General features: G+C 39.1%; 4 protein-coding genes across 25 annotated transcripts in view; 2 read left to right on the top strand and 2 right to left on the bottom strand.

Annotated features, from left to right (window-relative positions):
- Positions 1-1,813, top strand: LOC6735275. The gene is made up of 2 exons (XM_016168526.2): positions 1-994; positions 1,046-1,813. The coding sequence occupies exons 1-2, from the start codon at positions 170-172 to the stop codon at positions 1,502-1,504; spliced, it is 1,284 nt and encodes a 427-aa protein (XP_016028622.1). The 5' UTR covers positions 1-169; the 3' UTR covers positions 1,505-1,813.
- A 12-nt stretch (positions 1,814-1,825) lies between these two features.
- On the top strand, positions 1,826-3,529 carry LOC6735276. The gene has a single exon (XM_002082209.3). The coding sequence runs from the start codon at positions 1,826-1,828 to the stop codon at positions 3,527-3,529; it is 1,704 nt and encodes a 567-aa protein (XP_002082245.1).
- A 3-nt stretch (positions 3,530-3,532) lies between these two features.
- On the bottom strand, positions 3,533-5,832 carry LOC6735277. The gene has a single exon (XM_002082210.4). The coding sequence runs from the start codon at positions 5,627-5,629 to the stop codon at positions 3,731-3,733; it is 1,899 nt and encodes a 632-aa protein (XP_002082246.2). The 5' UTR covers positions 5,630-5,832; the 3' UTR covers positions 3,533-3,730.
- Positions 5,833-9,900: 4,068 nt separating this feature from the next.
- The window catches only part of LOC6735278 (heterogeneous nuclear ribonucleoprotein L), a 109,089-nt gene continuing 95,699 nt past the window's right edge, over positions 9,901-23,290 (bottom strand). For all 22 annotated transcript variants that reach the window (XM_016181538.3, XM_016181521.3, XM_044922627.1 and 19 more), the window contains one exon: positions 9,901-22,759. In XM_016181538.3, coding sequence (XP_016028642.1) covers positions 22,623-22,759 — 137 coding nt within the window. In that variant the 3' untranslated portion in view covers positions 9,901-22,622. The remainder of the gene's footprint in view (positions 22,760-23,290) is intronic.

Genomic DNA, 23,290 nt, shown 5'->3' on the forward strand with positions numbered 1-23,290 from the left:
TAGCGGGCTTTGCAATCTGAACGATAATCGGCAGGACACAAAAACGTGTCATTAAACATCTGAGATCTTTGAACTTTGCACTAAAATAAACCGGATTTTGTATACTATAACCATTCACGTGGGTGCCAGTAGGTCTGCCAATGCCATTTTTTTGCGTGTGGCATCAATAATGTGGCAGCCATATAAAATGTGGCCAGGAGCACGCCAATCCGTAGTCGGCCCTAAAATGCTGCTCGACACGGACATGGCCAGTGGAGTGATCCGCTCGCCATATAGTTTTGACATCCCACACGCCTTTATCTTCAACGAATCGCAGTTTGTGGTGCCCAAGTTCTGTGGTCCCTACATGGAGATAGTGAAGCACTTCGCTGAGGTGTACCACTACCAGCTGTTTCTCGATCCTCTCGAGAGCTTGCCCAAGAAATCGGTGGTGGAGCAGGACATTATCAGTGGCAAGTACAACCTCTCGCTCCATGGGGTTATCATTAGGCCAGAGGCAACCAGTGACTTCTTCAACGCCACGCAGCATAGTTATCCTCTGGAGCTGATGACGAACTGCGTAATGGTACCCCTGGCTCCGGAGCTGCCCAAGTGGATGTACATGGTGTGGCCGCTGGGCAAGTACATCTGGACATGCCTCTTCCTCGGCACCTTCTATGTCGCGCTCCTGCTGAGGTATGTGCACTGGCGGGAGCCAGGGAATGCAACCCGATCTTACACCAGGAACGTACTTCACGCCATGGCCCTTTTGATGTTTAGTGCCAACATGAACATGTCCGTGAAGCTGAAGCACGCCTCGATTCGCGTCATAATCTTCTACACGCTACTCTACATCTTTGGATTCATCCTGACCAATTACCACCTCAGTCACATGACGGCCTTCGATATGAAGCCGGTGTTTCTGCGGCCCATCGACACCTGGTCGGATCTGATCCACTCGAGACTGCGCATCGTTATCCACGACTCGCTGCTGGATGAGCTGCGATGGCTGCCGGTGGTGAACACCTCCTCGTTGGATCCGCAGTTTGATGCGCGCAGCTGACAGGACTACCAGGCCCTGCTGGCGAGTCCATCGCGTTCCTACGCCTATGTGGTCACCCAGGATGCCTGGTTGTTCTTTAACCGACAGCAGAAGGTGCTCATCCAGCCGTACTTCCACCTGTCCAAGGTGTGCTTCGGCGGTCTCTTCAACGCCCTGCCGATGGCCTCCAATGCCAGCTTTGCCGGCTCCCTGAACAAGTTCATTCTGAACGTTTGGCAGGCGGGTTTGTGGAACTACTGGGAAGAGCTAGCCTTTCGGCATGCCGAGCAGGCTGGCTACGCGAAAGTTTTCTTGGACACATATCCAGTGGAACCACTAAACCTGGAGTTCTTCAGCACGGCATGGATTGTCTTATCCGCGGGAATACCCATTAGTTCGCTGGCTTTCTGCTTGGAGCTCTTTATTCATCGACGAAAGCAAAGACGTCCACAGTATGAACGATTTGAGTGCTACGATTACTAACAAGTGGAAATATCATTGTACTCTATTATCAAGGGCTTAGTTATCATAATGCTTAAATGTGATTTTAATAACTTAGAATAGGTCTCAGAATACACTGAGCTTCAGTAGAGGATATTCAAATAGGAGCTGAGGGAGGTAATGTATAAGTTTTCCCATGGGAGCAATTAATAAGAAATATATTGGGGCAAAAAAATTAACCTGGCTTACAAATCGTGGAGCGTTTCAATTAATTCATGGAGCTTCTAAGACGAAGTCATGTGGTCATCGTATCGGATTTGTGTTTTCTTGTTGACCACCTATCATACGAGTTATGGTTGGAACATGCAATACTTGCTCAATCTATTAAGTCCATTCGCTCGATTGAATGTGTTCCAGGAGATCGTATGGTTCGTAAGTCCGCATCAGCGATTTGACCAAGTAGATGAGTTCATCATGCGCATTGACGAGGCCTTTGAAAAGACGGCAACGCAGACGGTGGTGAATAATAATACCGAGATGCGAATGATTCACTCGTCGGCGCGAAGGAACCACCTGAGCTTTGTGTTTACCACTGGAGCGGAAGATCCCATAATGCAGGTGTTTAGTAAAGTTCTACTTGGACGGCACTTCTACTTCTCGATGGTAATATATGTGGACAAAGTGGGTGAGATGCAGCCGATCAACGACCTTCTGGACTTTGCCTACAACCAGCAGTTCTTCAACTCTATGGTGCACTTTGAATCGGAGGAGGGTATCAACCAACTCTTTGGAGTCTCCAAGTTTCCCGTCATGAGTTTCGATAATCGCACCGATTTTATGAGGTACATCGGAAAAATGTGGAAGCAGGTGCAGAATGCTCGCTCGGATGTAGGAGGCTTCGGATTTACTACACCCTTGCGACAGGACCTGCCACACTTGTTCCAATCGCAAGGACACTATGATGGGAGTACATACCGGATAATAGAAACCTTTGTGAGTTTTATAAACGGAAGTTTTAAGGAGCTTATAATGCCGCCAGATGATCTCGGTGGGCAGGTGATTAATATGAAGGATGCCCTGCAGTTGATCCGTGAACGCAAGATGGAGTTCTGTGCCCATGCCTACGCCTTGTTCATGCCCGACGAGGAGCTGGAGAAGACTTACCCATTGCTGGTGGTTCAGTGGTGCCTAATGGTTCCGCTCTACAACAGTGTCTCCACCTACTTCTACCCACTTCAGCCTTTTGCTTGGAATGTGTGGTTCTTTGCACTGGGAGCTTTGCTGGCACTGGTCCTTCTGGAGCTGATGTGGCTCAGGATGTTCGGTGGGTGGTCAGGTTATCAGGGCGCTGTACTAAACTCTTTTTGTTATATCATCAATGTGCCCATCGAGGGACAGCTACAACAGCCCTGCCTCCTTCGATTTCTTCTTTTGGCTACGGTGTTTTTTCACGGATTCTTCCTTTCCGCCCACTACACCTCCAATTTGGGAAGCATCCTCACGGTGAATCTCTTCCACGCCCAGATCAACACCATGAATGACATAGTGAGTGCCCAGTTGCCAGTCATGATTATTGACTACGAAATGGAATTTTTGCTAAATCTGAACAAGGAGTTGCCCCAGGAGTTTTTGGAGCTTCTACGCCCCGTGGATTCGGCAGTTTTCTCGGAACACCAAACAAGTTTCAATAGCTCCTTTGCCTATTTCGTCACCGAGGATCACTGGCAGTTCCTCGACGAACAGCAGAAGCATCTGAAGCAGCGACTCTTCAAGCTAAGCTCCATTTGCTTCGGCTCTTACCACCTGGCCTTTCCCCTCCAGATGGATTCGTCCTTGTGGCGGGACATCGAGTACTTTACATTCCGCATCCACTCTTCGGGACTTCTGAACTTCTATGCTCGCAGCAGCTTTGGGTCTGCCCTCCATGCTGGTTTGGTCCAACGAATGCCGGACACCCAGGAGTATACATCTGCTGGACTGCAGCATCTGGCCATTGCCTTCATCTTACTGCTTGTGATGAGTTTTTTGGCCGGGATTGTGTTTGTCCTAGAAACTCTTTCCAGGTGAAGGTTTTATCATAAAATGTTGACTTATTTCTAAATGGATTTCTTTATTGCGAAATACAGTGCATTTTTTATTTAAGCCTAATTTGTTAATGTAAATTCTGAGACTGTTTTTAAAGTGAGAATGCTACAAAATCCTGCGAGATTTTTGGGATACCACTGAAAGTTCTGTTTTCGTGTTTCCAGAGAGGATCTTTTTCTTGGATCATAACTTCATGAAGCGCCTGAGAAACGATCTGGGCTTGCGGGTTATCCGTATAGCAGGACGACGTTTGAAGGTCACATGCTCGTGCCACTTCATTTCACCCGCAAAAGCCAGACCGGCTAGGATCAGACCCAAAGTCCAGGTGCGCAGAAGGCTGGAGAAGAAATCCAGGCTGAGGGCCATCGGCTCATCGTCGAATAAGTGCACCTTGATGCGGTGGAGATGCACTGCCTCCCAGAACGCCTCGCGCTCCCAGTGGCTCATAAGTCCCGCCTGCTGGGCTATCATGATGTATTCGGTCATCACGGAGCGCAGGTGGGAGTCTTTGTGGAGGGGGAACACGTGGTAGAATGGTCCCTCGCAGATTTCCGTTAACCGGAAGATGGGCTTCCGCAGATGGAGTTGCTGCAGGTCCAGAAACCGCCAGCGATCGCTGCTCACAGTGTAGCCAAAGGAGGTGTTGAATGGATCCCGATGCAGGTCCAGCATGTGCTTGTCCACCAAGTCCACCTGGTGCAAATAGCTTTCTGGATATTGCAGCGGTGACTTGGCCATCCTGTCGTACTCAATAGCCAGCATTTTAATCCTCAGATTGGCCTCCACCACATCCTGCACAGTGTTTATTTGACGCACCGGTGGGGCTGTGGTGAAGTAGCTGGTCATCCGCGAAATGTACAAGTTCGATGTGACTATTCCCCAGATAGCCAGCAGAATGTAGAGATAGCGCATACGCAGTGTTGGCGTGCGGATGATGAAGGTGGGCACACTGTAGGTCAAAGTGCAGATGGACTGTAGGAATGCGGCACTGAGGTCACGTGGTCTCAGCGGTGAACACAAATAGATAGCCACAGTTATGTATAGTGTGAATAGACTGATCAGCACCCAAACATTTTCCTGAAGAGCCTCATGCATGTACTGATCTGCTGGGGATTGATTTCGATAGGGCACCATGATGCAGCAGTCGTTAATGCCAATGGGATAGCTATAGCTGACCACGAACTTGGTGGTTATTTCGGTGAAGGAGTGGATCAGGGTCTCGTACACCCCCTGCGAGACCAAATCCAACAGGTTCGTCATGTTCAAATAGTCATCTGTCACATTGGCGCTGGTATCCACCAGAGTGGCATTGACGAATTCCAGGAAACCCAGAAACAAATTCCCACTGGTGCCATGGATAAAGTTCTTCTCGTACCTGTTGGTGGGCCGATCCGATTTAAAGACCCGCGGCATATCGTACAGGATGGGGGTCTTCACCAAATAGCCCTTCATGTTCTTGGCATATTTGTGGAAGAACTCTTCGGCTCGCCATACGCCCGTTTTGTTAACAATCGATGGTGTGGGATAGGGATCCAGTATAAATACATTATCCTTAATGGTAACCAAAAATGTGTTGATGAACTGCTTCCTCCACACCCAGTCGTAGACATCCTTGATCTCCGCCGTGAAGTGGGCGAGTGACTCCGGATTGGTCTCGAAGTCACGGCTCTGTAGGCTGGGAAAAAGGACGAATATCGTCTTCAGCCAGTGAATTCCCTGTTGATTGTGGGAAGCCAGCTCCATGATGGGATCGTCCTTACCCGTAGTGAAGACCATCACCAGCGATGGGGTGCTGATGAACTGCATCATGGGTATGCCCAAGTGGTGCTCTCTCGTTATTATCAAGTTGGGCGCCATTGGAAAATAGGTCCAGAAATTGTGGAAGAACTCCTGCGAGTCCTTGTTATTCAGGTCTAGCCTTTCGGATATATAAAAGATGAAGTTCTTAAAATGGTACAGCTGCGTTATTCTGAAGAACATTTCCAAAACGAACATGTTGTTAAGCAATGCAATGTTATCGGAACCATTGGTTGGGAAAATGTTCCGTTCTTGGAGTATAAGTTCCGCAGCACGATTATCCATATTTGTTCGGCGACTGCCAGTGGGCAACTGTCAAGTTGAAGGACGCTCAGTCCTGCCCTTTGCATGTGGGCTCAGTTAACAGCGAAACGTGCCAAGTATTTATCACCAGTTTACTGAGGTTACCATATATCCGGCTAGGACAAAGTAAACGGCAGTAATGACAATTTATATTGGGCCAGGAGCGGTTAAGGGGTTTTATGTTGTATCTGTTAAATATAATATATTTTAAATATATACTTATAAGTTAATGAGAGAAAATAGTTCATTATTTTTTACAAGCGTTCATATTTACACTTCATTACTATTTCCCTTCCTTGCTTAATTACACTTTGGCGCTCCTGGTGCGAAATCCGCTCGACCAGCTTATTAGCTCATAAGGCCCTATTGCAATTTTATCTTAAGTGCAAATCGGGCATATTTAACATTTCGCGGTTTATGCGACAAGGGCCATATAATTGGACAAATAGGTTCTGGTCATGCGATGGCGATGGCGATGGTTGAACCTGCGGCTGCGTCCCATCGCTTTGTTTCCACCAAATGCACGGACTCGAGTGGAGCCAAATTAGGTTCGACAAGGTGGGAAATGGTTCAGTTTAAACCTTAATTCGATCCATGAATTTTAAATAGCTTTTATGGTGCGCTAAAAGCACTTATGGAGAAGAGAAATTGAAAGTTGAACACTTGAATTAATGGTGAGCTTAATAAATGTATCAGCCATAGCATAAATTGCATAAATCGAACTGAATGATTGGAAATCTTCTTCAATGGCGTGTAAAATGGTATTAAATTTCAGAGCGTGGTCATTTCGCATGAGCAGCTGTTGAACAATGTCGAAACTAGGAGCATGTTGCACTGCTCATTAAAATTTCATAGCTGCAAAACTCCATAATTGACGCAAATGCCACGAGCTCGGTGGCAGCCACGAAGGCTTATCAGGCCGTTTCTTGGCATTCTGGCATTCTGGCATTTGAGGCCAAATAGCTGCCTGGTAATGCAATTAGCCACGCGTTCCCACACACACTTGCTGCTGCGCAAGCACGAAAGCAGGGCAAAAGCAAAAGCACAAAGGCACAAAGCCATCCGCAGTGTTTGCGGCTTAAAATATTTATGATTGATGCAGCCGATGGTTTTTCCCCTTTGCTGGCTCTAATGTCCTATTGACAGCACGGATTGTGTTGCTTTGTTTGCCCGATGATTTGTCAAAAGCCTTGTAATTTAACGCTCTCCTCACTTGTGTTTAAGTCCCTTGCCAAGGACTTCAAGGATGCACAGTGCGTGGGAAAACAACCAGTTGGTCGATACCTGAAGCTATGCTTCCCTTGTAAGTGCTTTGAATTCCTGGCCAAAACTGCCTCTTCATTTTTGCTGCGTTTTTGCCAAGTTCCCGCTATTTATTTTTAACGCCGAAAGCAATGAAATACATTAAGCCCTATTTGTTGGCCTATACAATGGGTGAAACATTTTCCTGCATCACCTTGGATTTTTAAATGATAAATTATTCTTTACAGATGTCAAAAATATTATGTGAGAAAAGTTCGATTTGTTGAATCTACAATAAATTAAAGTGCGCAAATTATTCTAGATGATTGCGTCTTATTAGTAAATTTATCCAGAAACAGTTGCACAGAATTGCAATTTAAATTATCAATAAAGTTCTCGTTATTGGCAATTAGTTGCCACGTGAATAAACCCCAAATGGAACGCAATTGACTTTAGCAAAATTGTCATAATTAAATACACTTTGAAAATGGCATTTGTAAGTGCCAACCCACTCGACACAATCTGATATTAAGTTATACATTTGCCATCCAGCGATGCCCCACGGGCGCTGCTCACTTTTTTTTCGTATATATGTTTGCCAGTATCTCATTTCAGCTTTTTTAGTTACACTTTATTTCTCAAACAGTGGGCACGAGTGTTGTATGCTGTGTGGTTGAGCTCGGGATGGTTGGGAATGGGTATATTGTGTTTAAAAGTGGGTATGGGTATGGGGACGTGTTTTTGCCATTTCTAAGCGGAAGCGAAATGTGCGAGAGTAGTTGAAAGCCCTCGAGTTGTTTCGTTGCCGTTGCTCATGTCAAGTGCCAGCTGCTGGCAGCCCCCCGAAACTTCAACCCCCAACCCCAATTCCAAGCGCCCACCTTCAACCTTCAGCCTCTGGCAGCGGACCACGCCCACTACGACAGCTGTGCCTGCACTTTCGACATTTAGCGCCGCCCACATGGTTGGTTACCTCCCGAGAGTCCAGGCTCGCCCATATTCATCCGCCACCCACCCACCACCCACCTGAAAACCCCAGTGAGCAGGTGCATTTGACTGGCACCACAGCATGTGTACCTAGTGTTGGCGCCAGCAACCAACTGTTAAGCGAAATTACCGCAATCTCCGCACGTCGAACACTTTTTAATGCTGAAAAATGTATTTTCTAATTTTCCCTCCTTGCCCTTGTTGTCCTTGTTCGTGTTTTTCCTCTGGCCGAACGGACGGACGGACAGACAAACGGACGGACAGTCCATCGGTTGGTTGGTCAAGTTTATTTGGCTTTGCCAGTTTTTGGCAAGGGAAAATGGCAGGTGCAAGGAACGAGCCTCAAACTGGCCGGCCAATGTTAATGAAAAGTAATTATTTTTGCTCCAAAACTTTAAACTGATATTGCGAGGAGCGTAGACTTTGTTGAGTATATACTCAGTTGGCGTCTTAAAATTGTATCTGTGGCGAAATTTTAATATAACTTGGCCAAGATGACGGTAAGCTAAGAGCTTTCAAAGAAGACAATTTCCGCAATCTTTGCTGCAATGAAAAGTGGGGTGGAAAATGGAAAATGGGGTAAAGATGATTTGCAGACATTGTTAAAATTTGTGAACCGTGGAAAAAATGGATAAAGAGTTTGAGCCAAAAAAAATGTGTGCTACTTTATATAGAACGTAATTCAAGAACAGATGGTTATATAAAAAATTAGATAACTTTATTTTATTAAAAAACAGGACCTTAATGGAAAACCGTTTTGTATAAGCTCTCCTTTTTAAATAATCATTCCTTGGGATGTCTTAAGTTTAAACCAATACACTTTTTCCAAACCGTTTACATTGCAACTTGCTTTCTACTCTCTGTGGCGTTTTAATTAAGATGGAACAAGTCTATTAACAAAATTAAAAGTAAAAACGTTTAAAGAATTGCAACACTCCGACGAAGTTTACCCACTTAGCCAACTGCCTGGCATTTTGGCAGCTGCCAGAGATTTCCCTCTATCTGTATAATTTAGCCATTTTATGCAGAGGCGGCAAAGTAGAAAGAGTAGAAAAAATAGAAGCGAACGCGAAAAACAAGGAAAAATCACTTTGTTTTCATGCCATTTTGCCCAGCTTCTGGCCTTTTGCCTCATTATCTCACTTGGCCGAGAATCGTTGGCCAAATGAGTCGAGCTGAGCGAACTTCCCGGCTGCTCCGCGCATTCAAGTGAAACTTTCGGTGTGCAATAATAATGTTTGCAATTAAACTAATGAAGACATTTGCCTCCGCAGCCACCAACCATTCTAGTCAAGTCAATTATAAGTTGCTCTGCTGCCGGAAAGGCAATCTCTTTCATATTGACCACCCAACGGGGCCACCACGTTGCAATCTGGCCATGTTAAGTGCCACGATTTGACAGTGAACAATATTAATTGTCTGCATTTTATTTGGTTTTTGCTTGTTTGGCTTGGACCTGTCCCTTCACATGACAGTTCGGATTGCACAACAATATTAATATTTAAAATGAAAAGAGAAACCTGAAGTTCCGCAACCAATATCCAAATCGTTTTTGGAAAAGTAGTTCTTTTTTTCTAAATATTAAAGGAACTAACAAGGTTGTTTAGATGATGAGCATCATCTGTTTCCTGCGCTTAAAAACTCACGAAATTCCCACATTTACACCGCGTATATTTGGTTATAGGTAACATTTTCAGTACTTTATGCACTCCCCTCGCTGGAACGTGTATCTGTGGAATGGAAAACCACTGCCATAACAGCGGGCGGAATAAAACCGAAGCGACCTCGTGCACCAGGAGGATATGAGGATGTCACCAGCAAAAACCCAGCTCAGCGGAACCCCATAACCATTTCGCAGAGCAAAGGAAAGTTTTTACCGCACTGATGTTGCAGTTGCAATCACCCGGATTTTGAACTTCAGATTATCCGACGCGCAGTAATCTCCTGGGGCAGCAGTCAGCGGGAGATATTTGCGAAATTGGTTTAAAAATTGCACAATCCATAATACAACAAACAAAGTGGTGTTTTTTTTAATTTAATATTTTATTTTTATTTACTTTTGTCGCGTTTGAATTTGGTTTTTCGGTTGCTGTTACAATATTTGTCTGCATAGATTTTCATAATATTTCATTTCTCTGTTAGTTATTGTTGTTGGGGTACCGGCAGTACCTTGTTCAGATTCCTTGAATCCCCAATTAGCCTATATGCATTTGGAATTACATTTAGAAATGTATTTAAACGGGTCTGCTTGACTTGCATTTGTCTTTTAAAGTTTTCTCTTTGGTTTACGGATGGGGTTCTCCATTGTTTTAATGCTTAGTTTATTAAAAGTGAAATAAAAGTTCTCCTTTAAGCGAATGTTGTATAACTAAATTATTTCTTTACAATTAAAATCATGCGCCAACAGTTCAAAAATGCGTTAGCCTTTTAGTATTTCGGTTACCATAACTTTCTTGTATTATTCGTTAAGCATTTTATGTTAATTACAATCTTTAGCTAATTTGACACATAAAGCGGAAAACTTAACAACATTTTGTTGGTTGAATTGCAATTTCTCGTGTTAGTTTGCAATGTTCTTCGATAGACACTTACATCTAGCTTTAATAATTAGTATTTATTTTTAACATTTACTCCATCCTTACTGTTTCTGTTATCCTGTTACGTTTACTGTTACTGTTACTGTTATTTACCATTTAAATTTTGCTACTAATAAAATATACTTTATACGCTATTCAATTTACTCGATTTATGCTTGTATACACTCTAATTGTAAGTACGATTCTGATGAGCGACCCCGCAAAGTCGGCCGAAAGTTGGCCACAAAGATAGATTATGGTTTATCTTTCGCCCAATGCTCCCTTTAAAATATTCTCGTGTTAGTTAGGATTTGCCTTCTATCTGTACTTTTATGTTTAGTTTTTGGTTTTTTTGGTTTTTCGGTTTAGTTTTTTTTAGTTGTTTTTAACATGGTGGTATTCTGCAGTCAGCGTTTAGAAGAGCTTCTCTTATAGTGATGGCATCGTTGGTGAGACACATGATATATCTAAATATCTATACATCTGCTTGGAAAGGGGCTTGTATAGTTCTGGTAGAGTAGCTGGTGGGTAGTTTTGGTAACTCAAAGTGGTGCCGGCAGGAATGAGTCCAAAAGCTTGCTAATAGAAATCATATCAAGGGTTCGGGCAGAGTTTTCCGGTGAAAACGATTGTGTTTCGACCCCCTGGAAGTGGATCTGCAACGGCTGCTATTAGGGTTCATTTTTGTTTTGGCTTTATACTCGACCAGGTTGCACCACAATTTACAATTTGCCTACTATTTATTAATTTATTAATTGTTGCACTTTGTCATCGTAGCTATGCATTGTTCATTGGTTTACGTAGTACCTCGTACGTAGTAGCAACATTGAAAAAGTTGTCCAAAAGGATTAGCGTATTAGTATTATGTTGTATATATCTACACGTATGTATATAGGTTCAATAGTTATTCATGCGCTGGTATATAAGTATGTATAATATCTGTGTATATGCTGTATATAACTATCTTGAATAATACATTCATATGCGGCATTTACGGCCCGATCTTGTATACCCTATCGTAGATTCGTAATACGTTACATACAGTCACATACATATAGTTCGGTTTTGGTTTAGTTGTCGTAATTATGTATAGTTGTTGTCGGTATGTATATGCACTATGTATAGATATAGACACAATTTGTTCACAATTCTCACTAAGTTTATTTAGAAATAGAGGCGGTGGCTTTTACTTGGACTCCATTTACACATTTAGTCAGTTAAACGAATAGTAAATAAACATTTCCATATCAATTTCAAGTTCAATATCAATTGCAATTTAAAATGCAGAAACAGCAAGATAGAGTAAGGCTCTGGCGGCATGAGTCGAGTCAAAATCGTTGACAGCGGCAGCCCACATAAGTATGCTACGCTAAGTTACCTACGAGTAAACTACACATTTCGCGTGCTACAAATACGCTAACGAAATTCCAAAACCATCAACAAAAGCCGTGGAATTTAACACAGTACATATGTATACAATTCATTTCATTTCATTTTGTTAAATTTGATTTTTTTTTCTGTTTGCTCTCGTTTTCCCCCACTGTTTGTTAGTATAGCAAAATCACATTTGAATCTCTTTTTGTTTTGTGAGAAAAAATCTAAATCACGTTTTTCAAATTGCTTCGTTCAACTTTTATACAATGCTGCGCTTCTCTGGCGTAATCAAGTTCAGATATGTGTGTTTTGCCAGCCAGTGTGTTTTTTGGTGGATTTTTGGGATGTGGCGATTAGCCCTTTAAAGTGCATTTATTACATATGTATGTATGCCCTCGTATGTCCTGCATAATTTGCTGAATTCACAAAGTAATTGGCTTTTGGCTGGCCAAAGTGACTCGAATTGCACGTGGATAATGTTTTAGCCTAGCTTAGATGTTAATAATACATTAATATGGAGTAATTATGCCTAATTGCCATGTATATTACACAACTACAGTTAAGTTTTACTTTGAAATTGACATTAGGATCATTCTTCCTGGCGCTCGCATAACAAGATGCATTTGGCCGAACTCCGACTCGCTTAATTATTGTATTTAAATTAGGCCATTCCAAATACACTGGAATTGTAAATAAAAGTTCGTGTGGTGCAGTTATGTCTACTCGTAATTCTAACTATAATTAGGTATAAGCAGCTATAGATCTGCATTAGTTATTGTGCACATTTCTAAATAATTGAAAGACAATTGACACTAAGCTTTTATTCTTTCGGCTTTCAAGCACTGTGTTTCCAATCACTGAATTGGTGTTATTTATTGTTATCGTTAAGGTTTATGTTTCTATTTGAAATTTTGTTGTTTGCATTATTGTGTTGTTTAGCTTATGCCTACAATACACTTATTTAGTTGTACACATATGAAAATAGAGAATGATAAATCGGTAAATCACTTTGCGAAGCAAATTGAGCAACTTATTGAGAATGATAATTCGACTTTCCATTTGACTTATGGACCCATTCGTTATTCATTTCATACGAGTATTCCTATAAATAATGTGAACTTTATATCTTAGATTTTATACAATTCGTGTGCATTTACCGCTATTATCTTACTGCAACGTATCTATAAAAATACAAAACAAACTTTACAAAGCAAGCGAATTTGTGCATATGTACACATTCTATGTGGTAAATGCATGCGCTTTAGTTTCAATAACTTTACAAACGAGATTCAACAGTTTAATTTACAATTATGTGCTTCGGTATTTACAATTCGATTTCGCGTAATTTGGACAATATAGACTAATTTTCAGTTATCTTTTTTATTTTATTTTAGCAAGAACATATATCAAGGCTATATGTTAAATTTGGTTATGTGTCATGTGGTTGCGAAATAAAATCGAAACTCAAGTTAATCAAAAAGTATGGCAACTAAAGTTTGGTCCCTTTTCATTTACCTTTCAAAATGTAAGACTCAGTGAAGAGTGAATTTGAATGCTGAAGATGTTTTGTGGTAGATAAGCTCTTTAGGTTTATTCCGGAGAAATGTGTCCTTAATGAAACGAAGCGATGGCAAATGGTAATCGATGGAGCCGCAGTAAACGCAATTTGGAAGCCCGGTGAAAATTCGAATACAAAGTGTAGGCCACAAACAAATTGATTTAACTCAGCCAGCTTCCACGAACTGCCAACTTTGTACGCAATTTCGGGAGCAATTTATTTATTTTAACTATTTTATTTTCCTTTCGGTTTGGTAGACAAACAATTTGGCGTTTGTCATGGCTGCTGAGTTCCAGCAACTGCCATCAATCAATGGCCACAGCACAGCGGACATGCGACATGCAATTTAACGCCAACTGCAAGGCAACAAAAAGTAGTGGCACAAAAAACATGACTGAAATAATATTAATCCCGGTAGATAAATAAAGAAACAGCTGCATTTGTACTTGGTCCATTGTTGCGGTCTCAACTCCTCCACTCAAAGGGAGCAAATAGGGCATAGATAAATACACGCTTCTGCTATTAAGAGGCTGCAAAAACAGGCCGAGCAAAAAGAACAATTGGTCCAAGTCCTGGCTTACAACCTTATCCCCAGTCAAAGCCAAAGGCATCGGCCAGGGAAAAAGGCAATGCATTTTAAATGGAATATTTGTGTAAGTCGTTTGGTTTTCCTGGCCCGACTTTCTTCTGCCCGGGCTGGGAAATGAAATAATAGACAAAGGATTAGAGCGGACCAATGGTGAATCCTGCCGCTGCTTTACATAATGTGTTCGGCTTAAGTAAATAATTTATTGAGTCGCAAACACAAACAGAATCGAAGAGACACAAGGCTCAGGCATTTAGTTTCAGATTGAAGGGGGTCAATTGGGGCCAGCCAGGATATGTGGCTCCATCCAAGTCGTTTGATAAATGATTCTCCTGCCCCGCCACCCCCCCAACCCGATTGACCCTTTCTGGCTAGCAATTTTGTTCATCTTGCAGCAGGGGTCGCATTTTAAAAGTTCGTCCCTAGATTACACTGGCTACCAGCCGGCGGTCAGTTCTTTTAATTAAACATTGTTAAATGCAATTTCACAAAATCGGTCATGCGGAAAATGATTGGAAAAGCGGGCCCACGGCTGCCAGTTAACCAGTTTTAAAAATGAAGACAAGCCAAGTTTTTAAACGTCTTAAAAGTGCCAGCAACTGGGTTAAAAATGGTTTAAAGCGAGCTCGCTTTTGAAGTGAATTTAAAGGAGGGTAAAACTTATTTTAAAGTTTAAATATTTCGTGGAATCTCGCATTTATCTGCACGCTATCAGCCTTTGTTTATTTTGTTTATGCGAGGCATTGAATTAATTTACCATGGGCTGCAGTTAATTAGGTTATTTCGCAGATTATTCTATTTTACAGTTCAGTGGGCGATAATTGTTTTTCTGCGATTTTCCTGCCACATTTTAAATCAGACCAGGCCACAAAGAGTTCCACTGAAATGTGTCAAATGAGATTTAGCTTGAAAAACTGAAAAAAAAAAATGTTAACTGGTATATTTTACACAAATATTAAAAAGCATAAAGCATTAATCAAAGAATATCCTAATAAATTACTCAACAATTTTGCTTAACAAACATTTACTCATTATTTGAACTGTATTTAAATAAAATAATTGGCTTTCATTTAACCTCGACCTTCAATGTGTGTGAATTACTTAGTGAGTTCAACTAGTTAGTTAGATTACTTACCACATGCAGCAAGCAACTGAAAAGTGGCTAACTAAGTGTGTATCCAACAAATTAGCAAAACTATCTTATGGAACGAAATCAATTTAAATGGAAGATCTTAAATGCTTCGCGATTCAATGTCGTATCTTAATTGTTATTGTTGTAGCTGTTGTTGTTGTACTTGTAATGGTGGTGGTTATTGTTATTTTTAGTAGTTGTTGTTGTTTGTTCTTGTTGATTGGATTGGTTTTTTTTGGTTTGTTGGTTTTTTGTTGGGCTTGGTGACTGAGGTGGTGCTTGTTGTTGTTGTAGTTTCCACTAACTGTACTAGCTGTACTTGTTGTAATGTTGTTGCTAACTGCAAATATGACAAAAGTATAGGTGAGTAAGGTGAGTTGAAATCGATGCACAGGAAAAAAATAAGATGATGAGATCAGTTTGAATAGCTTCATGCCACGAAACTCACTAAGGTTCGAAAATCTAGTGAATGTGTATTCGAAAAGAAGCTGAAGTTTTGTCAGCAATTATTGATCCTAACAAACATCTTATTTCTTTCCGTGTAGAAGTTGTACTACTGCGGGACTAATTGTTCTTAAATAAAACAAAGTTTTCATTCGAGTTTCTTTTGTGTATAAGTTTAAGTTTTTCATTTATTTGTTTTTCGTTTTCGTTTTTGGGTTTCTGGTTTAAGATCAAAGAATTTGTATTTTATGTACTGTTTGTTTTTGTTGTGGATTTGTTGAAGTGGCTGTTAATGTTTAAAAATTTTTGGTTTTCGTTATTTTCCGCTGTGTTTGCTTGCCGCAACGTTTGGCTTAAAAATAAATAAGTTTCAATGATGGTTTTACAATTTTTCTTTGTTCTTAAGTTTTTGCATTTGCACTACAGCGATTTCATAATTTGCTTATTCTCGGTTTTCTGATGCTAACAACATTTAATAAATAGTAGTTTTGAATAGTTTCTAATAATTTGTTCATTGTGTCCATTACTTGTGTGTGTGTGTGTCTGTGTGTTTGTGTGATTTGGTTCGACTGTTTTTCCTGTTTACGCAAATTTGCTGTGCAGTACATGATATTTTTTACGTTTTTTTGCGGTTTGTTAATGCGTTTGCCTCGCCTGATAAGATTGATGTGTGTATATATATAGATATAAACGTATATATGTATATATATGTCTGGTTATGGCTGATTATGTCTGTGTGCCTGTGTGTAAATGCGACGCAGAATTATTTTAAAAATTAGTTCGTACATAGTCAAAAATCGGTTATCAAAAGGACTTTGCTGTGATTATGTTGCATTCCATAGGCTTATACATATGTAAGTATTATGTATGCGTTTATGTACGAGTGTTAATGTATGTCATACGTGTACTTAGTATATAATTATGTATGTGTGTATGCGTGTTATGTATGCAAGAGTAGTGTGTGTCCTCAGTTTTCACATTACTAGCTTATTACACCTATTAGCATATTACGAATGGCTAACGACTCTTCAACTAAACACTTAGAAAGTTCGATTTAAATTTGTCCCTATTTGGTATTCGATTTTCGATATCCCTACAGTCCTGCCATCCACATCCACATATGTATGTATGCTACACCTCGCAGCGTTCAATACAGTCGCGTCCTTGGTGAGTAAAATAATTGTTAACCCGCTGCCCGAACGCAATGAGAAATTCGAAGCTAGAGGCGGAAACGGCGAAATTGGCTTGTCCATGCGTTAACTGTTAAATTTAGTTAATGAGATTGTATTTATTCGGTGGATTAGTTTAACAAGTGTATGTGTGTGGTGTCAAATTCAGAACCCATTTCCGCCACACAGCAAACCCTAAATTAAAGACTGAACTAACTAAACTAAACTAAACTAAACCGATCAACGAAAATTTAACTAAATTGCATATTAACATAGCTATTATTATTAGATGAGGGTATGGGTGGTGGGTGGCCTGTGTCTGTGTGTGTGTTTTAATCGAACACAAGTCAAATTATATTGCACAATTGCCCTGCGGTTTGAGTGTGTGTGCGTTTCCTGTAGTGTATCTGTCCTCGATTGTACGTGTGTTTGTTTGTGTGTATGTGATGGCTTACAACCGTTTGGTTATTGTTATAAATGGAATCGTCATGGCTGCCACATCGGAGTGCTGATAAACTGCTGCTCCTGCGGAGCATATACCGCATTCAAGAGGCCTAAGCACCAGCACACATACACCAACTAATTGCAGCCTGAAAGTATGCAATTACTGAGGGCAGGGCAACCCGCTCGCATCTGGGAGCTTTAAATTGCTAATAAATTATTTAGGTCCCAGCCGGACGGCGGTGCTCCCAGGAATAGGTTCTTGATCGGACCTCTGGGTATGTGTGTGTGTATGGGTTTACTCATGCTGCATGTCGGGTAACTAAATAATGTCAGCTAAATACCAGGCCTAACACACTAATACTCGTCTCGTTCGTGGGGAAAATGATTTCGAATCGAATTTCGTTTCTTGCAATTTCGTTTACGTTGCGTTGTGGCTTACATGTTGTTTTGGTTTTTTTTTTTACATACTTGCACACTAAGACATTAAGGTATGTGTGTGTGGTTGTGTGGTGTGTTCAATAAGGAATCGTCAATATATATTTATATAGGTTTCTAATACATAATAGACATCTATTGGAAATTCAAACGTGCTAGCATTTGCTTATGTTAAAATTACTCATATTATTTGATTTGTATTAGTTTTTTTTTCAAAATTATCACCAGTAATTACGCATACGACTACACTATGCAGTTGTCCGTTTGCCCCTAAAAACATTCCTTCGTCCTTTGTCTGTCTATGTCTGTGTCTCCTGGTTGTTTGTCTGTGTCTGTTGTGTAGTGGGTGTAATTTGTGGTGTAATTATGTAAGTATTCGCTTCTCATACATGTAATTGCATTACTAATAACGCCAAAGTAACTTCTTTGTTAATATTTGCGCTTCTTGCTTAAGATTTGCATGGTTTAAGATTTTCTTGCTTTTAAAATTGACTCGCGCTACCTCCTCACTTATTAAAAACTATATTTGAATGTATATATGTGGATGTAGTGTCGTATTACTATGTATGTTATGATCTCTGATATATATATATATTTATATATAAATATTTATGTATATAAGTATTTGTATGTGTGTATGTAAGTATAAACTATAAGCCTATAAGAATATAGTTTTAGTTATTCATCTTTTATTCATTTCTTTTCATAGGTTTCTTTATCCTTTAGTTATTTCTTCCTTTGTTCTCATTATGCACATGCATTCTAGATTATTATGAATTCGTTTCGGTGTACAAAGTTCTTGTTTTGTTTAGTGTTTCTCATTTGCCTCTCGGGGTATCCAACTAAAAAACAGAAAACGATAGTAGCAAACAAAAGCTCTCACAGGATCGTAGATGTTTAGCAATCTGAATGCGGCTCGTAACTGGTAAGCGTGTTCAAGCGGCACGGAAGTAAAATAGGTCGAAAAGCGCAAACCGAAGACGGAAACTCGCTGGTGTCGCTAAAAATCCTTGCTTCAAAAAGTTTGCAATATAAGGCTAAAGCTCAGTGAAAGACACTTCAGAAACTGGAGAGCATTGCTCCGCTGTTTCTCCCACTTTAAAGTAGTAATGTACCCAGTTTTCAACTCGTGTGTGGTGTCAGTGTTGCTGTTTCATAATTGGACGGTTTCACAAATTTTAATAATTTCATTTTGTTTTGATTTGATTCTTGGTGGTTGTCAATTCAGTATTGAATAAACTGGTCCATTTGTGTAGTTGGTGTCATTAGGCGAATTGACTAACGAACTAAACTCAATTCATTGAAAATACACTCAAAATATATGGACTTGCCAATGGGAAAATGGCACTCCGAACGAACCAATGTTTGTTTGGGTGGACAAGTTCAAGAAAATTGTGAGTTGTTACTTTAAAAACAGCACCTACCTTTTACCCCATGAGCATTATTCTTTTCTGGAGTTGAAAACTACGAGGCAATTGCAAACGTAATTTAAATGAACTCATAATAAAGAAATCGCTACACAAAATGACATGCAATTAGCAAAAGCCAGCGGTTTGGGAAGGCCTTCATAACAAGTTCTTGTCGTTGACAACCTTTAAATGATCTTGTTTCAATTCAACAAAATTTTGTAACGAAATTTGACTAATTTTCTTTTATTTAATTTCGAATGCTTTTAAATTATATTTAAATAATTGCTACTAGGAGATTAGTTTCTTGCTAAATTTAGTTTTGGGAACGTAAGCGCAAAAACATAAAAAAATTGTCCTAGTTTTCAAATTTTTTAAAATTGTGTTCTCAAATAATACTTTAAAGTAATTACTTCTTATAAATTATACCTTAAATATATATTTTTCGATTTTTCATCTTTGTTTGTTCTATATGCTTACATACAATTCTTATTGGCGTTTTCGTAGAGGGTTGTAAGGATTATGTCTGTTCGCAGTTTTGCTGCTTATTGAAAAGTGCTCCGGGTTTTAATATTTCTTTTTTACATTTACATTAGTAATGCCTAAATTGTATAATTTCAAAACTTAGGGCCTTAAATTTGAATGCTTCAAAATTTTGATATGTTCAAAATTCAGGATAACACTAGAGATTATTTGGCATATAATTTAGTTTAGGTTTATTTCTCCATAGTCGCTGTTCTCATTGCCCGAAAATAAGAAGTGAAAAGGATGTGCGTTGAAGGATGCTATTTAACTATACTTTGCTTTAAATGCTTTGCGAGTTTTCTATAGTTTAAAAGCAAATTATTTGTCATGTTTCAATTCCTATTAGAACATACAAAAAGCTGATGGTGATAAAATAAAAATACACTGCCAGATTCTTTTACATATATATATATTTATATCAAAATATGAGCGCGCATGTTACAAACTCTGGGCTTAAAATATACGCTTTTAAAAAATAACAACAAAATTTAAATATTAAATAAAACAAATCATATAAATACACGCATAAATATATTTATGATTTTATATATTTAACTGACATTGCTGTGCCTCCTTTTAGGCAAGTACCAAACGATTTCACCAGCTAAATATATAAATATATTTATTTGTTTCTATTTTTACTCATACAAAATTAAACATACGAAAAATAAACACAAAATAAATTGTGTTCAATGTCAAATAAAACTATTAACAATATAAAATTCAGATTACAATTTGTATTTTCGTAAATTAAATAGCTACCGAGTTTGTTATTTATGTTATATTATATATTATTGTATTATAGTAGTTTGTTTATTGATCTGATTATGATCTAATTAGGAGCTTTAAGATCGTTGTTGCTTTACGTTCTTAAAAATTATTATTTATCAATAAATTTGTAACGAGATTATTTTCATCTTTATAATTACGTCTCGTTTGTCATTAAATCATGTTAATTATACAAATTAAGTACAATAATACTTAACTTTTAGAAAAATATTTTACAATTAAGGATTACAAAACAATTTACATAATAACTAAGACACTTGAAATAATTACACAAACTAGTGAGCGAAATGAGAAAATTGCAATAAATTAAATAGAACAAGCGAAGTCTCGATTAAAGCCCAAATTGCACATAGTATTACCGATAGTTAAATGAATGAAATGATCTACGCGAAGTCCCAACAATCTCGTCGAGCTGTGAACTTCGCAAAGTGTGAAGAAAATTCGTTTAGCGGCCCTAGCATTATGTATTGTGTATTCGTTGATTTGCATTAAAAACAAATGTAGTGTAGAACAACGCCCTCTGGCGGGCAGTTTCGAGCTCGGATCTCTTTGGGTCTCGAGCTGCCGACAGATTGAGCTTAAAAATAAAACACGATACAACTCAAGTGAACTCATAGATATTATGGTGTTACATTATTATCTTGCATCTTTCATCCCGATTTATGTTTATATTATAGGTAATCTAACATACGCCTTTGATATGGTGTTGTTGCTGTTGCTTTATTGCTGATATCTTTAATTCTTTTGTTTTCGTCTACTTTTATTCGCATTTGCAATACGCCCTCACCCATCTTTAGTAGTAGCTTTGCTTTGCTAACTTCACTTGGAGTTTTGAAATGTTTGGCTCTGTCTTCCAATTTTAAAACGCCTCAAAAATATGTTGTTTTGTTGTATGTTTTCTGTCTGCATGTCTGAACGATGCTATTTCTTAACTAAGCTAGATGCTCTTTTCGATTTGCACTTAACTAAATTATATTGTAGGTTTTCATCTTTTATCTTAGCTTGTTATTTTTTTAATATTTTGTTTTGTTTTAGTTATATTCCTTTTTACATTTAGTGTAAATTAAAATTAATTTTAATATAAATACAAATACATCTCATACATATAAATTTATGCCTTTTTCAACTTTGTAAATTAAGCACAAAAATTATGTTACCATCTTGTCTTTTTCTTGTTTTGTTAATAGTAAAAACATTGGCTTGTGCAAGTTTTTAATTCATTCCTCTGCTCGTTTTAAATTCGTTAAAATAAAAAACTGTTAAATCAACTGCCATAAACGTGCTGCAGTGCTCGATTTTGCATAACTAAAACTAATAAATTTTATTTAAAATTGCTAAATTTTTGGTTTTAATTTACACAAATATTCCTTTTTCAATAAATATTTTTGTTAAGACTTTTTCTCACGCCCGAATACTTGTCGAAATATTGTCCAAAGAAATGTTTCCTTTTGTTGCACTAATAATATATTCGTATCGAAATGAAAATCATATTACATTACCTATACAGAAGTCTGCCGTGGGTTTGGGGTATGGGAAGTTGGGTCAAGGGTCAAAGTGCATTTTAGTGGAAAGAGCGGGTGGGGTGAAGGAAGGGGGAATTTGGAGTTATTTTCACATGCTTTTGAGTTTTGAATTACAATTATTTATTTTTGGTTTAGTTTGTCGTTTTTTATCAATTAAACAATACATAGTTTACAATTGGTTGGAGTGTTTCCATTTTTTGTTTTGCTGTTGTGTGAGAAAGTCCTAATGCTTCATTGTAACAATAATAACAATTAGTTTTTTGTATTATTTTGTTTGTTTTCTTGTTGCAACGCAAACGCATGTAATTCAATGTAATGTAATGTAATGTGCATCAAGTGTGTTTTAATTTGGTGTGGCTTTTAAACGAGGCCATATCGTACATAGGCTGTCATACTAATTAGCTGAATTGATATATGGTGGAATTCAGTAAATCTATGCAAATGGCTCGTATAAAAATTACATGCGTTTGCGCCTAATTGTAATTCCTTTTTCTTGAATGTTTTTCATTTATCATTTCATGTTTGTTGGTTTCTTTAGTTGATTTAGCAATCAGTTTGTTTGAAATTCCCGCATTTCATGTCGAATGTGTAAGCCATCAAGTTGGTGGATCGATCTGTAGTTGAAGTTTCAGCTATTGGTGCAGTTTGTGGCGCATTTGTTGCTGATGTTCCTGTTGCTGTTGTCTTTTGCATGTTGTTTGCGACCAATATCCACAGTGTTGTTCTGTATTGTGTTCTAGTTAAGCCGGTTGTTGTTTGCTTGCTTACACAATCGTAATCAAATCTCAATTGTAGATGTCCACCTTGGTATCCACCTCGTTCTCCTTCTCGATCATGCCCTCGCTGGCCGCATTGTTCCAGGCGCCGTTCATGCTCTTGGATGAGGAAAAGCACAGCTTCATGATGAATGGGAACTTGGTGCCTGTGTGGGGAGAAGGGGGAGAGAGCACGCATAAAAGATGTATAAGGTGGTGTGGTTCCTTGGCGAAAACAATGGTTATGCGCTGGCATATTTATTCATTAAGTTATGGTGTAGTATAGTGTATAAGTGTTGTATATTCTTGAATTTAGTTTTATTGATTTTGCAAGCGCAATCTTCGATTGTGCGAAGGTATTGTGGAGGGGGGTTGAGCGATGGGTTGGAAATGAATAGGGCCTTTTGCCAATTAGGGACCGCTGGCTGAATGGATCCAGGGTCCTGTTGCTGCCTATTCTATGCCTAGCCTGGTCCTAGCAATCAAAATCCCTTAAATGCGAAAACAGCATTGTGGCACACGGTATGTGTGCGTGTATATGTTCGATAGAGGGTGAAAAGAGCCATATATTTGCTTTTAGCATAATTCTACCGGCTGAAAGTACGCAATGTGGCCTCTGTGTTTGCAATCGGCATGCACTTGCATTTGCATTTCCATTGCCATTTCCATTTGCGTTGCGAAGGGGCATGGGGCATGAT

The sequence above is a fragment of the Drosophila simulans genome, chromosome 2R (assembly GCF_016746395.2).
Source record: "Drosophila simulans strain w501 chromosome 2R, Prin_Dsim_3.1, whole genome shotgun sequence".
In the NCBI taxonomy this organism is placed as follows: domain Eukaryota; kingdom Metazoa; phylum Arthropoda; class Insecta; order Diptera; family Drosophilidae; genus Drosophila; species Drosophila simulans.

What these genes read in the sequence shown, in the direction of transcription:
- LOC6735275 (XM_016168526.2), top strand. Translation starts at nt 170, where the DNA reads ATGTGGCAGCCATATAAAATGTGGCCAGGAGCACGCCAATCCGTAGTC. An exon ending in ATGAGCTGCGATGGCTGCCG is followed by an intron (nt 995 to 1,045) that starts GTGGTGAACACC and finishes CGCAGCTGACAG; the next exon opens with GACTACCAGGCCCTGCTGGC.
- LOC6735276 (XM_002082209.3), top strand. Translation starts at nt 1,826, where the DNA reads ATGCAATACTTGCTCAATCTATTAAGTCCATTCGCTCGATTGAATGTG.
- LOC6735277 (XM_002082210.4), bottom strand. Translation starts at nt 5,629, where the DNA reads ATGGATAATCGTGCTGCGGAACTTATACTCCAAGAACGGAACATTTTC.